Source organism: Ceratotherium simum, chromosome 33 (genome assembly GCF_057802395.1).
Source record: "Ceratotherium simum simum isolate JZ-2026a chromosome 33, ASM5780239v1, whole genome shotgun sequence".
In the NCBI taxonomy this organism is placed as follows: Eukaryota; Metazoa; Chordata; class Mammalia; order Perissodactyla; family Rhinocerotidae; genus Ceratotherium; species Ceratotherium simum.
In genome coordinates this window covers 18,866,232-18,888,299 of record NC_141932.1, presented here as the reverse complement: position 1 = coordinate 18,888,299, position 22,068 = coordinate 18,866,232, and the positions used below count along the sequence as shown (strand labels likewise).

Sequence of the window (22,068 nt, the reverse complement as noted above, 5' to 3'; positions counted from 1 at the left end):
CAAAGGCTCATGTGGTGTCTGGAGGCAGTGTGGAGCCTGTGGTGTGCAATGGTGCTGAGTGTGGATGTGTGTTGGTTCTGCGGTCCGTGTGCTGCATGGTTGTGGGTCTCTATGTGAGATGGTACAAGGCTAGGTATGGTTGGAGTATGTGATGTGTGTGTCTGTGATGTGGTGTTCTGAGGATGCGTGTTAATCTACATGGCACTTTATGACCGTGATTGTGATTCTGTTGTGGTGTGATGGGGTATGCAGGTGTGTGTGCTATGTGTGTTTCATTTCTTTGTGTTCCTGAGTCTCTGGGGTTGTGTAATGGGGTAGTGTACTGTGTATGTGAGGGTACAAGCTGGTGTGATGGAATGTGATTGTGAACTTGTGGTGGTGTGTGATGGGGTGGTGTGTGTGTATCCCCAGCATCTGGGTATCTGGGTGATGACTGTGTGTGAGCCTGATGCTCAGTGGGGTCCTCTGGCTGCCATGTGTCTCCTGTGTACCTGTGCAGTTGTGTCTCCTTGGATAACTCTGCCATACTGGGAAGGGGGCATACACAGTGAAGGGGCCTCAGGGCTCCTCCTCCCTCTGCACCCCTCCTCATTTTGAGGTCTTCCTAGCCTTTGGTGCTCCTTCCAGCTCCCGCTCTTGAACAGCACCCCCACACAGTCTCCAGGAGCCCCCCTGCTTCACTGCAGAGGGATGTGCTCTGGGCCTCCTGCCTTATTGCGGTGGTTTACCGGGCCTTCCCCCGACCCGGTGTCCACCTCCCGCAGCGCACCCCTCTCCCTGGTGGCACACGCCCACCGTGAGGGGATTTCCGGGGCGCTCTCTCCCTCAGCGCTCCCTCGGAGGCGCCACCCCACATTGCGGGGGTCTCCAAGTCCCTTATCGCGGGGGTCTCCGGGATCCTCCCCGCCCCCCGCAGCGCTCCCCCCTCTCAGTGGCGCCGCCACTTTGCGGAGGCTGGGGGGCGGAGAGGACAGCTGCAGTACCGGGGGCGGGGCCACGGGCCATCCATCAGGACGGCGGCGCCCCTGATTGGCCGGCGCCGGCCCCCCCGCGGGCGCAGGCATATGAGGAGGCGGAGGCGGCGGCCGCCGCAGACTGTGCGGTAGGGCTGCCAGACCGACGGACGGACGCGCGCACCGAGGCGCGGGCGCTGCAGAGGCCCCCAGCTCCAGCCTGCGCCTGAGCCCGCCCTGAGGCCCCTGCCCCGGCCCCCGCCCCGCCTGCCCGCCCCTGTCCCCCGGAGCCGCCAAGATGGGGGTAGGTGTTCGGGCAGGCCGGGCCGTGCGTGTGTGTGACATTGTGGGTCCAGTGACATTGGTTGTTTGCGGAGCGCGGGGGTTCCGGGACCCCCGCGCTCCGGGGCTAGGTCTGCGGGACCCGTGAGCCGGCTGACCCGGCCGGTCTGTGTGGTTGTGTCGCTGGTTGAGTGTGTGCGCGGGGCCGCCTGGGTCGGCGGGGATCTGTGGCGCATGTCGGCGTGTCTTTGTGTGTAGGGTCCGCGGGGGCACGGACCGGCCCTCGGCATCTCTGCCTGGCCTAGTACGGTTGCGTGCTCGATCGTATGTGTGCATGTGTGCGTTGGTGAGCTCCTGGCTCCGTCAGGACCTGCCAGCACCATCTGCCAGCGATCATGTGGCCCGGGTTATGTCTGCCTGTCTGCAACCATGTCTGGGTGTGTCTGAGAGCTGGTGTTTGTGTCTGGGGTGTTGAAGCCCCTCTGCTTCCCTTGCTGGGTGGGGACAGGTCCAGGCTATGGGATGAACGCCAGATGACCTCTCTTTCTCCTTCCAGGCCTGGATGAGGGGGCTCTGCAGTGCAGTGTGGCCTGGGGCTGTGTGTGTGTCCAGCCCCTAATCTGGGGGAGCAGGCATGGGGAGCTGGGAGGAGCACGAGAGCCATGGTGTGGAGACTGAGTGCCTGGCTGGGGTGCACATGTACGACTGTGTGTGGGGGGGGTGGTATCGTGCATGCTTGGATATGCCCTTGCCTCTGTGTCCGTGTGTCCTTGTCTGTCTGTGAGTCTCTCCAGCAGATGCCGCCTCCTTCCCTGGATGACCACCTGACCCCCTCACAGCCCTGGATTCCTCCTTTCATGTCTAGGGCGGGGCTATGGGGAGTGTGGGGGGGTGGCCTGGGTGGGATGAAGAGAGGGGTGGGGATGGAGAGGCTAATGGAGAGGGAATATGAGGGATGGGGAGAAACATGGCGGATGAAGGCTGATTGGCCCAGGGATGGAGGTGGGGGAGGAGGGATGAGGAGAAGAATTGGGTGGGGAGAGGACTGGGAGAGAGAAGTGGGGAGGTGGGAGTCAGTGATGGCTTCCAGGTAAGTGGAATGGAGGGAACAGAAGCTCTGGACAGATGGGAGGAGAGGACTGAGGCTAAATGCCTTAGAGAAGGTATGAGAGGGAGGGTCTTGGAGGGTCTTAGGAAAAGAAGTGAGGACAAGGGGAGAAGTGAGTTGCTTTAGATAGAGGAGGCAGAGACAGAGAGACAGACATATGGAAAGACAGAGAGAAATGGGCAGAGACAGGGAGAGACATAGATAGAGACAAAGAAAGAGACAGACACAGGCAGAGACATGGACGAGACATAGACATGGAGAGACATGGAGAAACAGAGAAACTGAGGCTGAGATGAGGAGACCCAAGGACAGACATTTCCTGTCCAGAGACAACCAAAGTCAGCCTGAATGATGTGAAGAGGAGGCAGAGGGTAAAAGGGGAGGTCAAGGGAGAGGTGCTCAGAGACGACAGCCCCAGAGACCCTGTGAGGGGGAGGGAGAGGCTGGCCAAGGTGCAAGGCTGCGGGAGCTGGCAGGCATCGGGGAGGCGGACAGCGCGGAAAATGGCGAGGAGCTGCAGAGGCGGGCTGCATCAAGACATGCGTTATCTCCCACCCTCGGAGGTCCTTCCGCCCCGCAGTGCACCCATCTGGGCCTCCTGCCTTGACTGGGAAAGCCTCGGCTCCCCTCCAACAGATGGAAGCCCGCCCCCAAGGGAGTCTAGTCATAGCACGGGCAGGCAGGAGCCAAGGCTTGCCTGCCAGGGACTGGGGTGACCCAGCCCCCTCCTCCCTCAGACCCAGGAGTCCAGGCCCCAGCCCCTCCTCCCTCAGACTCAGAGGTCCAGGCCCCAGCCCCTCCTCCCTCAGACCCAGGAGTCCAGGCCCCCAGCCCCTCCTCCCTCAGACCCAGGAGTCCAGGCCCCAGCCCCTCCTCCCTCAGACCCAGGAGTCCCAGCTCCTCCTCCCTCAGACCCAGGAGTGCAGGCCCCCAGCCCTTCCTCCCTCAGACCCAGGAGTCCCAGCTCCTCCTCCCTCAGACCCAGGAGTGCAGGCCCCCAGCCCTTCCTCCCTCAGACCCAGGAGTCCAGGCCCCCAGCTCCTCCTCCTCAGACCCAGCAGTCTGGGACCCAGGAGCCCAGGGGCCCGCCCCTAGGCCTCACAGGGACCCAAGCATCAGCTCCCCAGCCTCTCCTAAGGTTTCAGGGGCGAGCAGCTGATTTTCTCCCCCACTCCTGCTAGACCCCCGTTTCTCTACCTTGACCCCATGACCTTATATCTCTACATCTCTCCGTCCAGGGGTCCACTCCTTTGGGGAGGCTGAGACTGCTCCTGATGCAGGGGTTGGAGGAGTGTCCTCCCTGTCCCCCAAGCCTCCATGCTTCCGTGTCAGACGCAGTGCTGCTGCAGGGCTGGCCCAGGGCCAAGCCTCCCTCCCACCCGCTGCAACCCTCTTAGAGGTTCCCAGGCTTCCAGGCTGCAGCCCCTCCCAGTAGCCCCCGGGCTCAGCCTCCAGGTCTGGGGGCAGCCAGCAGGCAGCTCAACCCTCCACAAGGTCACGAGGGGATTAGCGCTGAGCCGTGCTGAGCCGAGGATCTCTGCTTGGCCCTGGGCCCGCAGGATCTGTCAGCAGCCCTCCACCAGCACCAGGCCTCACCCCACCCCTCCTGCCAGCCTCCGAGGACACTGCCCTCCCCATGTGCCCAGGCCCCCAAACTGGAACTTCAGTCACTCCCCCTCACACCACATCCTGTTCCAGCCAGGCCCAGGGCCTCTGCCTCTTACTCTTCTGCACCCCAAATCCAGGCCAGCTCCTAGTCTGTCCTTCAGAGACCTGACCATGCCCACCCCTTATTCAAACCTGTCCCTGGCTCCTACCAGCCTCCAGGAGAGAGGCCAGGGCCCACAGCTTGTTGGTCAAGGTCCTCAGGACTGGTTGCATGTCCACCATCCCTGTCCACAGCAGGCTGCCTCCTGGGCTTCTGTCCCAGCTGTGCCCAAAACCTAGAGTGCCCTTTCTTCTCCATGGCTGCCAGGCCTGAGGGGTCTTCCATGATTTGCTGGGTCCTTTGAGAGACAGAGACTGAGACATCCATGGGGCCGGCAAGAGAGGTCCAGGAAAAGAGCCAGGCAGAGAATACAGGGAGAGTGACATACAAGGAGATCTGGAGCTGGAAAGACAGAAATGTGAAGATGGACCCAAAGAGAAACAGACACAGGGATAGAGAGGAAGATCGCAGGGTGAGACAGTGAGAAATGGACAAACCAGATGGTTGAAACAGGAGAAACAGACAGGGAGAGACACCCCAAGCATTACAGAGAAGATAGCTTGACAGATGAAGACAGAGACGCAAGGACAGAGAGAGGCAGAGATATGGATGGAGAAAAACATAGAGACAGAAAATACTGACACTTTTGAGGCCGTCTGAGATCCCAACACACTGACTCAGAGAGACACAGGAACCCAGAGAGACAGACTCAGGGAGAGAGAGTTCAGGAGGTGGAAACAGAGAGACATAAAGAGCCAGAGATCAGAGAGAGACAAAATCATAGAGACACACACAGAGAGACTCAGAGACAGAAAGAAAGAGAGACAACGTAAAGTGATAAAGGAGAGGTCAGTGAGAGAAATAGCCACAGAGAGAGACAGATACACACAGAGTACAGAGATGGAGAGGTGAAGAGGCAGAAGGGGACGGAGAGAGACAAAACAGAACAATAAGACACAGAGACCTGGAAAGACAGATTGAGAGAGAGACACACAGACAGAAAAAGAGAGAGAGAAACAGAGACACTCAAGAAGGTTGGACAGGCCCAGGGAGAGGGAGAAAGAGACAGAAAGAGACACACAGAGATAAAAAGACATAAACTGAAGGGGAGAGACCCACCGAGATGGGCACAGAAGCAGAGAGAGAGATGCACAGACAGATCCTGACAGAGAGCCTCAGGGACAGAGACTCAGAGACACATGGAACCAGAGATGGTGAGGCCAATCGGAAGAGACGAGACTCATGGGTTCTGAGAGACCCAGAACCAGAGGGAAAATTCACCCAGAGACACTGGGCAGAGACAGGGAGGCACAGGTGAGCCCCAAGCCAGCCCCTGCCCAGAGACGCAGATATGTGCAGATGCAGGCCAAGGTGAGAGCGGGGCATAGAGGGCCGGTGTCCCCCTGTAACCCCTTCTCGCCCACAGTCTGGTGGCTCTGACAGCTATCGTGTCGCCACCTCGCAGGACAAGAAAGATGACAAGGGCTCGCCCAAGAAGAGCAAGGGCACTAAGGAGCGCCGGGACTTGGACGACCTCAAGAAGGAGGTGGCTATGGTAAGCCCTACCCTCTGCACCCACACACCCTCCCGGAGCAGGCCCCACCCCGCCCCCTGAAAGGCCTCCACACTCACCCGCCTCCCCTCAAATTCCTGTTCTTCAGACAGAGCACAAGATGTCAGTGGAAGAGGTCTGCCGGAAATACAACACAGACTGTGTGCAGGTGCGGCAGGGCCCAAGGGAGGAGGGGCTAAGGGAGGAGGGGCTGGGGGCCTGGACTCCTGGATCTGAGGGAGGAGGGGCTGGGGGTCTGGACTCCTGGGTCTGAGGGAGGAGGGGCTGGGGGCCTGGACCCCTGGGTCTGAGGGAGGAGGGGCTGGGGGCCTGGACCCCTGGGTCTGAGGGAGGAGGGGCTGGATCCTGGACCCCTGGGTCCGAGGGAGGAAAGCCTGGGGGCTGGGACCCCTGGGTGCCTGGGGATGCTCGTGAAATGTTGGGGTGCCAGGGTTGCTGAGGGAGGGTTCTGTGTGAGTCCTTTGTCCCCCAGGGTCTGACCCACAGCAAAGCCCAGGAGATCCTGGCCCGAGATGGGCCTAACGCACTCACACCGCCGCCTACCACCCCAGAGTGGGTCAAGTTCTGCCGCCAGCTCTTCGGGGGCTTCTCAATCCTACTGTGGATTGGGGCCATCCTCTGTTTCCTGGCCTACGGCATCCAGGCAGGCACTGAAGATGATCCCTCTGGTGACAATGTGAGTGCCTTCCACCCTGCCCTACACAAAGTCCCTGCACATTTAGGGACACACATGCATGCCCCACTTCTTCCTGTCCCTTTAGACTTTTCAAAGGCCACTCCTGAACTTTTTCTCATCCCTCTTGCACAATAACCCAGTGAAAGAACCAGAGAAAGTACAGGGAAAACTGAGGCTCAGAAAGGCTAAGTAACTTGTCCAAGGTCACACAGCAGGACACGTGAGCTGTTATCCCAAGGCTATGTGACTTCAGTGACCTTGGGGACAGAAACCACCAGGTGGTCATGGCCTGAAAGATACCCGAAGAGTGAGTGCACTCATGTTGAGACCCAAGCACACCCTCCTGCTAATATGTTAGGACCCATCCACCCAACACAGGGGACACAGTCTCAGCAGACGCCATGCCTGTAGACACAGACCCACATGCTGACTACATAGAGATCCTTGCCTGCACACACACACACACACACACACACACACACACAGAGGCATGCATGCACAGATACACGTGCAGAGCGTCAACGCACACAGTCACACTTGGACACAGATTCAAACACGGCCGTCTAGTTCAGACACAGGCACAGACAGACACAGACATGGATTCATAGACAGACGCAGGAACTCAAACACACAGAGTTGCAGGCCTAACCTGGTGACAGACGGACATGGGAATCGAGCACAGTGTTCTCAGAAATTAAAACCTAAACAGGCAGACAGACAGACGCAGAGTCTCAGACCCAGGCTGACCAACAGAGAGGGACAGAGATCCACATACAGAGACTCAAACACAAACAAACACAAACAGTCCCATAAATTTAAAGCCAGGCATGCAGACAGACAGACAGATACACTGACCTATGCATAGACAGACACATGGACAGACAATAGTATACACTCAGATTCTCTAACACAGGCAGAAGACAGACAGATAGACACGCAAAACAGAGATGGACAGACCAGAGCCACAAACACACCATGTTCAGAAAGAGGGACTCATACATGGACAGGCAGACAGACACACAGGCAAGAGAGACTCAGACACACAGACCCTCAAGTGGACACAACCTGGGATCAGACACACAAACACAGCCCCATTGACTCAAAGCTCCCTTCCCAGACTCCAGGAATCTCGGGGCGGGGCTGGTGGGGAGCGGCTCTGGGGCTGCCGTGACCCTGCACCTCCCCGCAGCTGTACCTGGGCATCGTGCTGGCGGCTGTGGTCATCATCACCGGCTGCTTCTCCTACTACCAGGAGGCCAAGAGCTCCAAGATCATGGAGTCCTTCAAGAACATGGTTCCCCAGGTGAGGGGTGCCCAGGAAGGGCCAGGTGGGGGCACACAGGTGGGAGAGGCTGGGCCAAGTGACCCCAGGCAGAGGGGGTCAGGAAGTGACTCTTCTCCATCCCACCCTCAGCAAGCCCTGGTGATCCGGGAAGGTGAGAAGATGCAGGTGAACGCTGAGGAGGTGGTGGTTGGGGACCTAGTGGAGATCAAGGGCGGAGACCGAGTCCCGGCCGACCTGCGCATCATCTCAGCCCACGGCTGCAAGGTGGGCCTGGAGCCTGGGGCCCAGCTCTACCCTTCCTGGAGTGGCCCAGGAGTCCAGGCCCCCAGCCCCTCCTCCCCCAGGACCAGGAGTCCAGGCCCCCAGCCCCTCCTCCACCAGGACCAGGAGTCCAGGCCCCCAGCCCCTCCTCCCTCAGACCCAGGAGTCCAGGCCGCCAGCCCCTCCTCCCTCAGACCCAGGAGTCCAGGCCCCCAGCCCCTCCTCCGCCAGGACCAGGAGTCCAGGCCCCCAGCCCCTCCTCCCTCAGACTCAGGAGTCCAGGCCCCCAGCCCCTCCTCCCTCAGACTCAGGAGTCCAGGCCCCCAGCCCCTCCTCCCTCAGACTCAGGAGTCCAGGCCCCCAGCCCCTCCTCCCTCAGACCCAGGAGTCCAGGCCGCCAGCCCCTCCTCCCTCAGACCCAGGGGTCCAGGCCCCCAGCCCCTCCTCCCTCAGACTCAGGAGTCCAGGCCCCCAGCCCCTCCTCCCTCAGACCCAGGAGTCCAGGCCCCCAGCCTCTCCTCCCTCAGGACCAGGAGTCCTGGCCCCCAGCCCCTCCTCCACCAGGACCAGGAGTCCAGGCCCCCAGCGCCCAACCCTCAGACCTGCGGGTACCTTAGACCTGGGCAAGCTGTGTACCCTCCCCACCTTCAAGAGCCCAACCTCTGCCCTCCTAGACACCACCCACCCACACAGGCACCCAGACTTCTAGCTGTGACCTCCAGGGACACAGGCTTCAGCTTCATGAACACAGGGCCTCATTATCCAGACGTTTTCTCTAGACAGATGCCCTCTAGTCCCAGGTCCCTGGCTGAGCCCTTTCTCCTTTGCACCCCGCTCCAGGTGGACAACTCCTCCCTGACTGGTGAATCCGAACCCCAGACCCGGTCTCCCGACTGCACGCATGACAACCCCTTGGAGACTCGGAACATCACCTTCTTCTCTACCAACTGCGTGGAAGGTGAGGCGGGGTGTGGTGGGGGCACCCAAGTTGGGGCAGAGCTGGTCTAGACAGAGGGACGTGCACCAGGGGCTCGGGTCCCTCGGAATGCCCACGACAGCCTGATCCCCTCTGGCCCCACAGGCACGGCTCGGGGCGTGGTGGTGGCCACGGGTGATCGCACTGTCATGGGCCGCATTGCCACCCTGGCTTCAGGCCTGGAGGTGGGCAAGACGCCCATCGCCATTGAGATTGAGCACTTTATCCAACTCATCACTGGCGTGGCTGTCTTCCTGGGTGTGTCTTTCTTCATCCTCTCCCTCATCCTTGGATACACCTGGCTCGAGGCTGTCATCTTCCTCATCGGCATCATCGTGGCCAATGTCCCAGAGGGCCTGCTGGCCACTGTCACGGTAAGGCCCTGGGTCTGAAGGAGGTGGGGGCTGGGGGCCTGGACTCCTGGGTCTGAAGGAGGAGGGGCTGGGGGCCTGGGTTGGAATGTTCTTTTTTTTTTTTTTTTTTTGTGAGGAAGATCAGCCCTGAGCTAACATCCATGCCAATCCTCTTTTTGCTGAGGAAGACCAGCCCTGAGCTAACATCTATTGCCAATCCTCCTCCTTTTTCTCCCCTTTTTCTCCCCAAAGCCCAGTGGATAGTTGTATGTCATAGTTGCACATCCTTCTAGTTGCTGTATGTGGGACGCGGCCTCAGCATGGCCGGACAAGTGGTGGTGGTGTGCGCCCGGGATCTGAACCCAGGCCGCCAGTAGCGGAGCGCACGCACTTAACCGCTGAGCCATGGGGCCGGCCCCTGGAATGTTCTTGATGAAGGCAACTTGGGCATTGAGAGCTGAGCCTCCTGGATCTGGAATGAGGAAGGTTCTGGGACTCAGAAGGCCTCATTAACAAAACAAACAAACAAAAGTCTTGAGAAACACTGCAAGGCAGAAAGGAGTAACAATCCTATCACTTTTTAAGTTAACTTACAAACTTAAGAAGTACACCCTCATGGTAAAAAGTCTAAAGAACATGTGAAAATGGTTAAAAAATAAAATAATAGTCCCGCTCCTGTTGCCCAGCCATCAGTACTGCTCCAGAAGGACGCCCTCCACACTGTTCCCCCCAGCAGAGGAGGGCGTAGTGCAGCCTGTATATGGAATGTTGTTTTCACGGTACCTAGAAGGGACCGTCCTAGGAATACCGTTTTGCTCATTGATCCTTTTACTTAATATATCCTGCACAGTTGCCCATATTAGCATATTCAAAGCTACTCTAGGTCCAAGGCTCTTTATTGACATACAACATACATACAAAGGGTTGCACGTATGAATGTAAAGCCTGATGAGTGGGGTAAACTGAACATACCCCGTGTCAGGTGCACCCAGATCAAGTTCCCCAGAAGCCCCCTTAAGACCTTATCCAGCCCTGACCACCCAATCCAAGGGAACCCCTATCCTGGCTTCTAACAGTATATTCCATTGATAGGGAGTAATTCAGTATGGACTCTTGTTTCTGCTGATGCTTTTTGCTGAGTATCATGTTTTTGAACTTCGTCCATGCAGTTGTGGGCAGCAATAGCTTGTTCTTTCTCACCACTGTATAGTATTCCATTATTTATTCCACAATTTCTATATCCTTTCTGCTGTTAGTGGGCATTGGGTTGTTTCCAGTTTGGGACTATTATAAATGCCGCTGCTAAGAACATTCAAGCACATGTCTTTTGGGGCACATCTGAACCCATTTCTGTTGGTTTGTACCTCTGGGTGGGATTGCTGGGTGACATTCTATTCATTGCAGGACACCAGGATTCTCTCTGGGCTGGGTAGTTGGGTTGTTGGCACTCATGTTGCTGGTCCAGCCCTGCCGTCAGGCTCTACCTGTCACTTGCCTGTCCTTGCATGCCCCCAGGTATGTCTGACGCTGACTGCCAAGCGCATGGCTCGGAAGAACTGCCTGGTGAAAAACCTGGAGGCTGTAGAGACCCTGGGCTCCACCTCCACCATCTGCTCGGACAAGACAGGGACCCTTACCCAGAACCGCATGACAGTCGCCCACATGTGGTTCGACAACCAGATCCACGAGGCCGACACCACTGAGGACCAGTCAGGTGAGGGTGGGGTCTGGGCAGGACCGAGGAGGCCTGGCCCCAAGGCGCCCCCGGCCGTGACACGTGCCTCCTTCAGGAACCTCGTTCGACAAGAGCTCGCACACCTGGGTGGCCCTGTCCCACATCGCCGGACTCTGCAATCGTGCCGTCTTCAAGGGTGGCCAGGACAACATCCCTGTGCTCAAGGTGGGTCTGGCCGCCCGCCTCCCCTTGGCCCTGCCCATCCCACCCCCCGCGTCTCTGCTCTTGACAGCCCTCTCCCCTCAGAGGGATGTGGCCGGGGATGCCTCTGAGTCCGCCCTGCTCAAGTGCATCGAGTTGTCCTCCGGCTCCGTGAAACTGATGCGTGAACGCAACAAGAAAGTGGCCGAGATTCCCTTCAACTCCACCAACAAATACCAGGTACTCTGGGCCCCCCAGGAGAGCCAGCCTGGACCTCGGTTTCTCTAGGGTGCCCGTAAGCGGTCACCTCGGCCCCACTGCCCTCTTGCTTTGGGCAAGTTACTACTCCTCCCAGAGCCTCAGTTTCCTCATCTGTAGAATGGGAATGAGAGTATCCACCCAGTGGGGAGAGGAAAAGGCAGATGGGGAGCGAAAGCAAGGTCTGTGATGGAGTGGGAGGCAGGGGAGTAAAGATCTTCCTGCAGCAGAGTGGACCAGCCAGAGATCTCTTTCGTTTGTTCAACAAGTATTTTTCTGAGCAGCCACTGTGTGTCAGGCATGTGTTTGAGGTGCCGGGGACACATATGGCAGTGAGCGAAACAGTGAAGTCCCTCCTCTCGTGGAACTTACTCTCTAGTGCTAGAAGACAGAGAGTGACAAAGGCAGGAGGAAATACGGAATATGTCGGCTGGTTATCATGCTGAGGGAGGAGCCCTGCAGGTGTCTAGGGGAAGAATGTTCCAGACAGCGGGCACAGCATGTGCAAAGGTCCTGAGGCAGGAGTGTGTTGATGTGTCTGAAGAACAGCCAGGCAGCCAATGTGGTAAAGCAGTGAGCCAGGGAGTGTGGTGGGAGGTGAGGGCAGTGGACACTTGGCCAGGTCCCGTTGAGCTCCTGGGTGACGGAGAGGACTTAGGTGTAACTCTGAGGGAGACATGAGGCATGGGAGTGCTCTGAGCAGAGGAGAGATGGGACCTGACTCACATTTCTTTAAACAGCTTTATTAAGATATAATTCACATACCATAGATCACCCATTGAAAGTATATAACTCAAGGGGCTGGCCCGGTGGCGCAGCGGTTAAGTTCGCACGCTCCGCTTCAGTGGCCCAGGGTTCACAGGTTCGTATCCCAGGCGCACACCAACGCACTGCTTGTCCAGCCATGCTGTGGCGGCGTCCCATATAAAGTAGAGGAAGATGGGCATGGATGTTAGCCCAGGGCCAATCTTCCTCGGCAAAAAGAGGAGGATTGGCATCAGATGTTAGCTCAGGGCTGATCTTCCTCACAAAAAAAAAAGGAAGTATATAACTCAATAGTTTTAGTATATTCACGGATATGTGCAATCATCTACCCATTTTCATCATCTCAGAAGAAACCCCAGGGGCCAGCCCTGTGGCATAGTGGTTAAGTTCACGCACTCTGCTTCAGCGGCCCGGGGTTCGCAGGTTTGGATCCTGGGTGTGGACCTACACACCACTTATTAAGCCATGCTGTGGCAGATGTCCCATATATAGAGGAAGATGGGCACAGATGTTAGCCCAGGGCCAATCTTCCTCACCAAAAAACAAAACAAAAAAAAGACACCCCACACTTCTTAGCTTTTGTCCCCTACCTCCCCCATCCCTGCTAGCCCTAAGCAACCACTAATCTGCTTTCTGTCTCTATGAATTTTCCTATTCTGGACATTTCTTATAAATGGAATCACACAATGTGTGGGGTTTTGTGGCCAGCTTCTTTCACTCAGCAGAATGTCTTCAAGCTTCGTCCATGTTGTGGCCTGAATCAGTACTCCATCCCTCTTCATGGCTGAATAATATTCCATTGTATAGGTAGTCCCCATTTTGTCTTTCCAGTCATCTGTCGATGGACATTTGGGCTGTTTATACCTTTTGGCTACTATAAATAATGCTGCCGTGAACATTCACATACAAGTTTTTGTGTAGACACAGTTTGCATGTCTCCTGGGTATAGACCTGGGAATTGCTAGGTCATACGGTAACTCTAAATTTGATGTTTTAGGGAACTGCCAGACTGTTTTCCAAAGTGGCTGCACCATTTTCCACTGACTCACATATTTTGAGGAAGGCCCTTGGCTGCCGTGGGGAGGAAATACTGTGGGTGGGGAGGGCAGAGACGGAGACTCAGTGTGGAGGCTGCTGCAATATACTATATGAGAGATGGTGGTGGCCAGCTGGGGTGCAGGGGGGTGAGGGGAAGAGGGCAGAATCTGGGTGTATTTCAGAGGTGAGCTGACCAGATTCCGTGATGGGTCAGATGCGGGATGAGGAGGAAATGGGCGAGGCAGAGAGAGACACATATCGGAAGGACGGCCCAGATTTCTGTGAGCGACAAAGAGGGGCAAAAACATCTGTGACACAGAGAGACAGAAGCGGGCAGGGGATGAGCAGAGATCTCTGTGGGGGTCTGAGAAACAGATGAAGATCTCTCTGGTGGAGGTGTGGGCTGCGCCCTCTGGGGAGCCCGGGGGTGGTCTGTCCTGGCACCCACGGCTCTGGGTGGGGTGGGGGCGGTTCTCTCCCCCAGCCAGGTGCAGGCAGCCTCCAGGTCGCTGTGAGGCTCAGGTACGCCACCCTCTGCTCTGTCCACAGCTCTCCATCCACGAGACCGAGGACCCCAACGACAACCGGTACCTGCTGGTGATGAAGGGTGCCCCCGAGCGCATCCTGGACCGCTGCTCCACCATCCTGCTGCAGGGCAAGGAGCAGCCGCTGGACGAGGAGATGAAGGAGGCCTTCCAGAACGCCTACCTGGAGCTCGGTGGCCTGGGCGAGCGTGTGCTTGGTGCGCATCACGGTGGGGCAGAGTTGGGGCAGGGGCTGGGCCAGCTCTGGGGGCCCCTTGCGGGTAAGGAGGGGCATGATGCTGCCCAGAGCCTGGCTCAGAATACGGCCTCCCAGAATGCACTGTGAAAGAATGAATGAATGAATGAGCGAGAGAGGAAGGCATCTTTAGGAAATAAATTTTGGCCGACTGGGGAGATTGACTGCAGGGACCCGGACAGCCGGGAGCTGTGGGGACGGAGACATGGAGGTCTCATGCCCCACGCTGTCCCTGCCACCAGGTTTCTGCCACTATTACCTGCCTGAAGAGCAGTTCCCCAAGGGCTTTGCCTTCGACTGCGACGACGTGAACTTCACCACCGACAACCTCTGCTTCGTGGGCCTCATGTCCATGATTGACCCACCCCGGGCAGCCGTCCCCGATGCAGTGGGCAAGTGTCGCAGCGCAGGCATCAAGGTGTGGCCTGGGGCAGCTCAGGGAGGCAGGGCCAGGGCCCCAGGGGCCAGCGGTGAGGCTGGACCATCCTCAAACAATGCCCGCAGGTCATCATGGTCACGGGCGATCACCCCATCACAGCAAAGGCCATTGCCAAGGGCGTGGGCATCATCTCCGAGGGCAACGAGACTGTGGAGGACATCGCCGCCCGGCTCAACATTCCCGTCAGCCAGGTCAACCCCCGGTGAGCCCCGCCCGCCCGGCTCAGGGTTCTGTCCCCACCCGGCTTCCCTCTGGGACTGCTGGTCCCCGGGCCTTCGGGGCCTCTGCTGTTGACTCAGCACCTGGGTCCTGTTCCTCCTCCACGTGTGAGGATGGGCATCCTGGTGTAGGTTCTCGTCCCAGCTTAGCCACCCTCAGGCTGTGTGACCTTGGCCTCCTTGAGACTGCTTCCCCCTCTCTCTGTGTCTGTCTCCCTTTCCTGGTTGTCTGCATATCTGTCCTTCTACATCCACTATCCCAAAGTCCTTCCTAAGGTCTGCCCTTGCTCCCTCCTGCTGCAGCCCCCCTCCTCCCCAGTTTCACTTTGTCTCTGACCCCTAGAGACCCCATCCCTCTCTCAGAGCCTGGTCCTCTGCCTCTCCTGGCTGTGAGTCTGTCCCTCAGGCATCGCTCACCTCTCCCCACATGTCCTGACCACTCTCTGCTCTTCCAGAGATGCCAAGGCCTGTGTGATCCATGGCACTGACCTCAAGGACTTCACTTCTGAGCAAATCGACGAGATCCTGCAAAACCACACTGAGATCGTCTTCGCCCGCACATCCCCTCAGCAGAAGCTCATCATTGTGGAAGGCTGTCAGAGACAGGTGGGCTTGGGCTGGGGTCCCTTGGAGGAGGGGGCCCAGGGCCTGGACTCCTGGTCCTTGATGAGGAGGGGGCTGGGGCCAGACCGCTGTCTTGTCAGACATCATCCACGCCCTGTCTCCCTCCAGGGAGCAATCGTGGCTGTGACTGGGGATGGTGTGAACGACTCCCCTGCTTTGAAAAAGGCCGACATCGGGGTGGCCATGGGCATTGCTGGCTCTGACGTCTCCAAGCAGGCAGCGGACATGATTTTGCTGGACGACAACTTTGCCTCCATCGTCACGGGTGTGGAGGAGGGTGAGTTGGCCAGGGGTGGCCCTGGAGACTGGGGTCCCAGCGTGAAGCCCGAGAAGGGCAAGGGGAACAGGCCAGGGCTGCAGCAGGATGCATGGCAGGGAGACCATGGAACCCCACTGGGCCCTGGGGGAGTCTGAACTTGTCCTTTCCGGTCTTTAGTCTCCCTCCCCCACGGGGCTGGGGCGCCCTGGGGACAGGACTGAGCTGACACACTTCTGAGTCCCAGCTTCACCCAGCGCAGGCCCAGCCTGGTGGGCGAGGCAGACTTGGAAGCATTTTTAAAATGCAATGGGGAAACAGAGGGTCCTGCGGGAGCCCTCAGGAGGCCCCTCACCCAGCCTGGGGTCAGGGCCAGGGAAGCTTCCAGTGTTATCAAGGCTCGTGCACCGAGTCCTGAGGGCCATGTTGGAATTTTCATGTATGTGGTGCCAGGGAAGGGAGTTACAGGCAGAGGAAACTGAGTGTGCAAAAGCAAGGCGATGTGAAGAAGCCAGTGTGTGAGGCGGGGATGCCAGGAGCCCAGGCCGCAGAGCCGACGGGCACTGCCGCCTGATGGGCCTCGATGCAGCCACGGATAGGGCTTGTGCACATATAATTTTATTCCTTTTTTGTGTGTGTGTGAGGAAGATAAGCCCTGAGCTAACATCCATGCCAATCCTCCTCTTTTTGCTGAGGAAGACTGGCCCTGGGCTAACATCTGTGCCCATCTTCTTCCACTTTATATGGGATGTCACCACAGCATGGCCTGACAAGTGGTGCATCAGTGTGCGCCCGGGATCCGAACCGGGGCCACCAGCTGCGGAGCGCGTGCACTTAACTGCTACGCCTAATTTTATTCTTATCATCAAAGTAATTCATGATAATTATAGAAAATGAAGAAAAGCATTCAGAAGAAAATTGGAATCACCCATAACCTCACCATCCAGAAATAATCACTGTTCATGCTGTGGTGCATTTTCTTCCAGTTTCTCTCTACCATTTGAAATGTCCCCAGTGTAAAAAATAATTCATGATATAAGAGAATTCAGACAGTAGAGCTAAGACTAAATTGTCAAATTAAATGCCCTTATCCCTTGTCTCTTGAGTCCTAGGACACCACGCTTAACCCTGTCTTACCCCCATGTCATCTTGTGTGCGTAAGCAATGTACACGCTCACAGACACATGCACTCATACCTTCCACACATGTGTTAGGCTTGCACATTATGCTGGGTGCTGGAGATACAGCTGTGAGTAGAGTAGACATGGTCCCTGCTCTCAAGGAGCTGGGAGAGACAGCCTGAAACAAGTTAACAAACAAACTGTAACATAACAACATAATTACAAATTGTGACAAGTGATAAGAATAAACAAGCAAGGTGCTATGACAGATAATAACAGGGGTCCTTCCTAGACAGGTGGACAAGGAAGGCCTCTCTGAAGTGACAGACACAAAGTTTAACTTCCAGTGGGGGAAACTGCAGGCACACACAAAAGCAGAGCGAATGGCATAGTGAACCCCCATATCACCATCACCCCGCTCTGACAGTTATCAGCTCACGGCTGATCTTGCTTCAACTCCACCCCCCACGCCCCCATCACACACACTGGATTATCTTGAAGCGTGTTTAAGTCATCATTTCACCCGTAAATATTTTAGGATGAGACACCACTGCAGGGAAAGGGAATAGCAGGTAAGAAGACTTATTTTTACATAAAGGTGATCAAACCATCCATACCACCAAGCAGCTTGCCTTTCTGTTCCTTCTTAATAACATACCTTGTGCTCATGCCTCTCAGTACACAGGAGAAGGTGGAGGGAGGGGCTGGCTGGGTTCATCTTCAGTTTGTTTTCATTTTATACACACTGTACTGATTGCATTTTTATTGGGATGTAACATATACAGTAAGTTGGGCAACTTGATGACTTTTTACATGCGTACACACCCATGCAACCACAAGACCCCAATCAAGATAGAGAACATTTCCAGCCCCTCATGAGGGTTTTGTCAGGTTTCCTCCCAGAAATAACCACCATCCTGACTTTTAGTGCCATAGATTAGTTTTGAAACTGATCTATATGGACTATAGTATGAACTTTTTTATACAGTATGAAGCCAGTATGCCTGGCTTTTTTACTCAACATAACATCTGTGAGATTCATCCATGGAGGTGGGTGTGTCAGTAGCTTGTTCCTTTTTCTTGCTGAGCGGTGTTCCATTGTATGGACAGACTACAGTTTATTATCCACTCACCTGTTGATGGACATTGGGGTTGGTTCTGGTTTTGGTTATTATGACTAATGTGACAGTGAACATTCTGGTACTTGCTTTTTGGTGGACATAGCACTCATTTCTCTTGGGTATAAACCTAGGAGTAGGATGACTGGGTCAATAGGTAGGGGGACATTTAACTTTAATAGGAACTTCCCAACAGTCTTCCAGAGTGGTTCTATTTTGAGAATGTTTGAACAGGGGCGACATGGTCAGACATTTGTGTGGAAAGGTGGCGGGTGGGGGAATGGACCAGAAAGGATGCATGGACGGGCAGGGAAGGGGCAGAGGGAGCGTGGGCGCCCGAGGTCTGAGCCTGCCCCTGCTGTAGGCCGCCTGATCTTCGACAACCTGAAGAAGTCCATCGCCTACACCCTGACCAGCAATATCCCTGAGATCACGCCGTTCCTGCTGTTCATCATGGCCAACATCCCGCTGCCTCTGGGCACCATCACCATCCTCTGCATTGACCTGGGCACCGACATGGTGAGCCCCGACCACCCCCAGGCCCCAGGAGGGCAGGGTCCCCGCCTCCCCAGCTCACCTGGCCTCTGCTGTCCAGGTCCCCGCCATCTCACTGGCGTACGAGGCTGCCGAGAGTGACATCATGAAGAGACAGCCCAGGAACCCGCGCACTGACAAGCTGGTCAATGAGAGGCTCATCAGCATGGCCTACGGGCAGATTGGTGAGGATCTGGGGAGCCCGCCCTCGTTTATGGCCCGATGCCCTGGGCCTGCCCTGGGCCTGCAGCAGGGCCTGGCCCACAGTGGGCGCTCAAGAACCGTGTGTTGGATGAGTGGAATAGAAGGCGGGTGTAGTGCTAGAGGTTAGGAAGGAGTGTCTGGTAGATGGGTGCTGGTCACCAAGGTGGGGCTGGCACAGGTGGATGAAAGGCCTGGGGGGCCCATGGCACACTGAGCAGCAGATCAGGGTTGGCCCCAGGCCGCCGACTCCAGAGTCCACTGCTCCACCCGCCTTCATGATGGGGAGGACAAGCCCAGCCTGTGAGCTCTGAGGGCAGGAGTGAGCCCCACCCCTCTGCCTGCTCCTCAACCTGCTGCTGGAGATGAAGCAGAGGCTTCATGGCGGTGGTCAGAGGCCTGGGGAGGTCATTCCCGCATGGGGGGCTGTCAGACTCAAGCCCGAGGTCCTCAGGGATTTCCTGATGTTCAGGTGGCCTGGCCGGGTGAGGGGAAGCCTCCAAGCTAGCCATCTCAGGAGAGCCCCTCCCTGAGGCTCCTGTCCCAGGTGGCCCATCTCAGGTGTTCACCACCAGGTGGCACCCTCAGGTGGCCCTCTGGGACCCCAGCCCCAGATGATGCTCAGGCAAGTGGATTGGGGTAGCCCACTGACCTCTGGGTGGGGGTCCCAAGGGGCCTCAGAGGGGCACTGGGCTGGCTGCTGGCCCCACCTGAGGCTCTCCTCATTTCCCTTCTCTCCTCTCCGCAGGAATGATCCAGGCTCTCGGCGGCTTCTTCTCCTACTTTGTGATCCTGGCAGAAAATGGCTTCTTGCCTAGCAACCTAGTGGGCATCCGGCTGAACTGGGACGACCGCACGGTCAATGACCTGGAGGACAGTTACGGGCAGCAGTGGGTGAGTGGAGCTGGGCCCCACAGCATGGCGGAGGCCTCCCAGGCAGTGTCCCAGGGCCAGCTGTCCCAGCCATGCATGGGCCGCTTCTACGTTGGCCGCTCTGCCCCAGGGGCGGCATCAAGACCCTGGCCAGGTGTGCGGGGCCTCCAGGCGCCCTTGGCCCAGCCCATTGCGGTCCTCATGTTCATTGGCCGTGCTCTCTGCCCCGCCAGGTGAGTCGCCTTTGCTGCCTTCTTCCCCACCACTGTCTGTCCCTTCAAAGCCTGGCTGGTATCCGTCCCCTCAGGAGGCCCACCGGGTCCCTGGTCCCTGGCTGACGACTGAGGTCACTGTTAACCTCTCTCCTTCCTTGTACATCTCCTGACTCTCCCTGCGGAGCTAGGAGCCAACGAGGGGAGACACGTCTGAGGCCCTGGGGACCCCATCTTGACAGAGTCCCCGCTTTGCCTTGGGGCCCGAAGCAGGGGCACCGACAAGGAGCACGTGGCCGGGGGGCTGGGCGCTGGGTGCCGGGCCGCGGCCTCGCTGACTGCTGACATGCACGCCCGTCACCCTCCTGCAGACGTACGAGCAGAGGAAGGTGGTAGAGTTCACGTGCCACACGGCCTTCTTTGTGAGCATAGTGGTCGTCCAGTGGGCCGACCTGATCATCTGCAAGACCCGCAGGAACTCCGTCTTCCAGCAGGGCATGAAGTGAGGGCCGCGGCCTGGCGCCGCTGTCTATCCCGTCCGTGTGTCTGCCCCTCCCTCCCCTCGTTCTTCGGTTTCGGTTTTTGCCTCCGAGTTGGTGTTCTCTCGAGTGGTCACGTCTCTCTTGGATTCTCTCTCACTCTGTCTCTCTACGTGTGTGGGGGGCGGGGGTGTCACTGGGTCCCTCTCTAGATCTGCTTTATCTTTTTGTTCCTCTGCCTGCCTGTGTGTCTGTCAATGTCTCTGTCTGGCTTTATCTTTCAGTGGCACCATCTCCCTGGATGTTTTTGCCTTTCTGTCTGTTTTTGTCTGTCTCTCTGTGTCTCTCCATCTACCCCTGGGTGTACCTCTGTCTCTGTGGGGCAGGGGTGCGGGTCGGGTTCTCTGGGTCCAGCCCTGCCTGTGCCTCCAGGAACAAGATCTTGATCTTCGGGTTGTTTGAGGAGACGGCCCTCGCCGCCTTCCTGTCCTACTGCCCTGGCATGGACGTGGCCCTGCGCATGTACCCTCTCAAGTGAGTGCCCCTCGCTGCCCCCAGGACCTCCACTCCCAGCTCCAGATCCTCTGAGGAGCCTTCCCTGTGGGACGTCCTCCCAGGCCGGGGCCTCCGTCGTGGATCTCAGGCCCCACCGCTCCTGATGTCTCTCTGGTTGCCTCCTCTGTGTCCACCATTGCAGTCCCTGTTCTGATGCCACCCAGCCTTCCCTGTGGGACATCCTCACAGTGGGGCGCTCTGCAGACCCCAGCCCAGCCATGGCCAGGACGTCCCTCAGCTGTGGGCACAAAGGGTCAAGGGAGAGCCCCCTGGGTGCCTCTTCCTGCCCTCTGGGACTCTGCCTGTGTCCGTGTCACGGCCCCACACTGACGCCCTCCTGCTCCCCCGTCTCCGCAGGCCCAGCTGGTGGTTCTGTGCCTTCCCCTACAGCTTCCTCATCTTCGTCTACGATGAAATCCGCAAACTCATCCTGCGCAGGAACCCCGGGGGTGAGGGGGCTCCCGGGGCCGAGGGGGAAGGCTGGGGGGGCAGCAGGGGCAGCTGGAGAGGGAGGCGGGGGAAGCCCTGTGGTGACCGGTCCGAGCTGACCTCACTCTGTCTCCCCCCGCATCCCTCTCCTGTGTTGTCGCCCCCTCCCCTTCCAACTCTCCTCTCTTCCTGTCTCTCTGGGCCTCCTCCCCTCTGTCTCCTGTGTGTCTCTGTGTCTCTGTCCCTTTTGGTTTCTTCCTGTGTCGCTGTCTCTCTCTAACTCTCTCTCTCTGCTGTGTTTCTTTCTCTCCGTGCCTGTCTCTGCCATCTCTGTGTCTTTCGTCCTTTGTCTCTCGCTCCAGGTTGGGTGGAGAAGGAAACCTACTACTGACCTCAACCCACCACATCGCCCGTCTCTTCCCTGTTCCCCCAGCCCAGGACAGCCCCCTCCAGTGTCCCCCATTTTGTATTCGGGGGGAGGGGCCCTCTCTCCCAGTGGCCCCACCTTTGCCTCACCCCTCAAATTATCTCCTGCCTCCCTCCCTCTCCCCCTCTGGCTGGCTTCTCCCTCCCACCCCACCCCCTGCCTCTCTCTTCTCTCTTTTCTGTGTCTCTGTTCCTCTCCCTCTCCTCACCCCTACCTCCCAGCCCCCTCCCTGGGCTCTTTTTTACTCCTTCTCAGCCCCTGGCTGATGCCATCTCTGGTTCTGGACAATTATCAAATATATCAGTGGGGAGAGAGAGGCGGTGTGTCGTGTTTGCTTTCTGAAGCGGGGGTGTGGGCAGGATGGCGTCCCCTGTGCTGGCACACATGGCCGGGTGATTCACACGATCCCAGGAATGTCGCCTGGCACGGGCTTGGCAGTCACAGAATCTCGGAGTCATCGAATCTTGGAATTTTAGACTCACGAAAGTTAGAGTGGGAGCAGCTTGAATTCGCCAGGTGATGGGATTATGGGATCAGAACAGGGGAGAGGGAGGGAGTCAGATCCTCTCACGTTGGAGTAGGACCCCAGGGAGACAATGACAGTGACCATGACGATGATGGTGAGTCACTGAGCGCCCACTCTGTGCTCTGCTCTCTCTTGAGCACTCTATGTGTATTAGCTCTTTTAAT

At 57.5% G+C, this 22,068-nt stretch overlaps 1 protein-coding gene across 2 annotated transcripts; it reads left to right on the top strand.

Annotated features, from left to right (window-relative positions):
• The first annotated feature begins 1,114 nt into the window (after positions 1-1,114).
• Positions 1,115-21,694, top strand: ATP1A3 (ATPase Na+/K+ transporting subunit alpha 3). 2 transcript variants are annotated; one of them, XM_014795111.2, is made up of 23 exons: positions 1,115-1,257; positions 5,517-5,606; positions 5,713-5,772; positions 6,097-6,300; positions 7,490-7,603; positions 7,715-7,849; positions 8,687-8,804; positions 8,928-9,196; positions 10,691-10,889; positions 10,966-11,075; positions 11,157-11,291; positions 13,662-13,854; positions 14,135-14,310; positions 14,397-14,533; positions 15,005-15,155; positions 15,282-15,450; positions 18,033-18,187; positions 18,264-18,387; positions 19,152-19,297; positions 19,860-19,990; positions 20,400-20,501; positions 20,880-20,971; positions 21,314-21,694. In XM_014795111.2, exons 1-23 carry the CDS (start codon positions 1,252-1,254, stop codon positions 21,340-21,342), a joined length of 3,045 nt encoding a protein of 1,014 aa, XP_014650597.1. In that variant the 5' UTR covers positions 1,115-1,251; the 3' UTR covers positions 21,343-21,694. The 2 variants fall into 2 exon arrangements, with proteins under 2 accessions (XP_014650597.1, XP_014650596.1); XM_014795110.2 differs by having other exon boundaries at positions 1,147-1,257; positions 5,478-5,606.
• Positions 21,695-22,068: the final 374 nt, after the last annotated feature.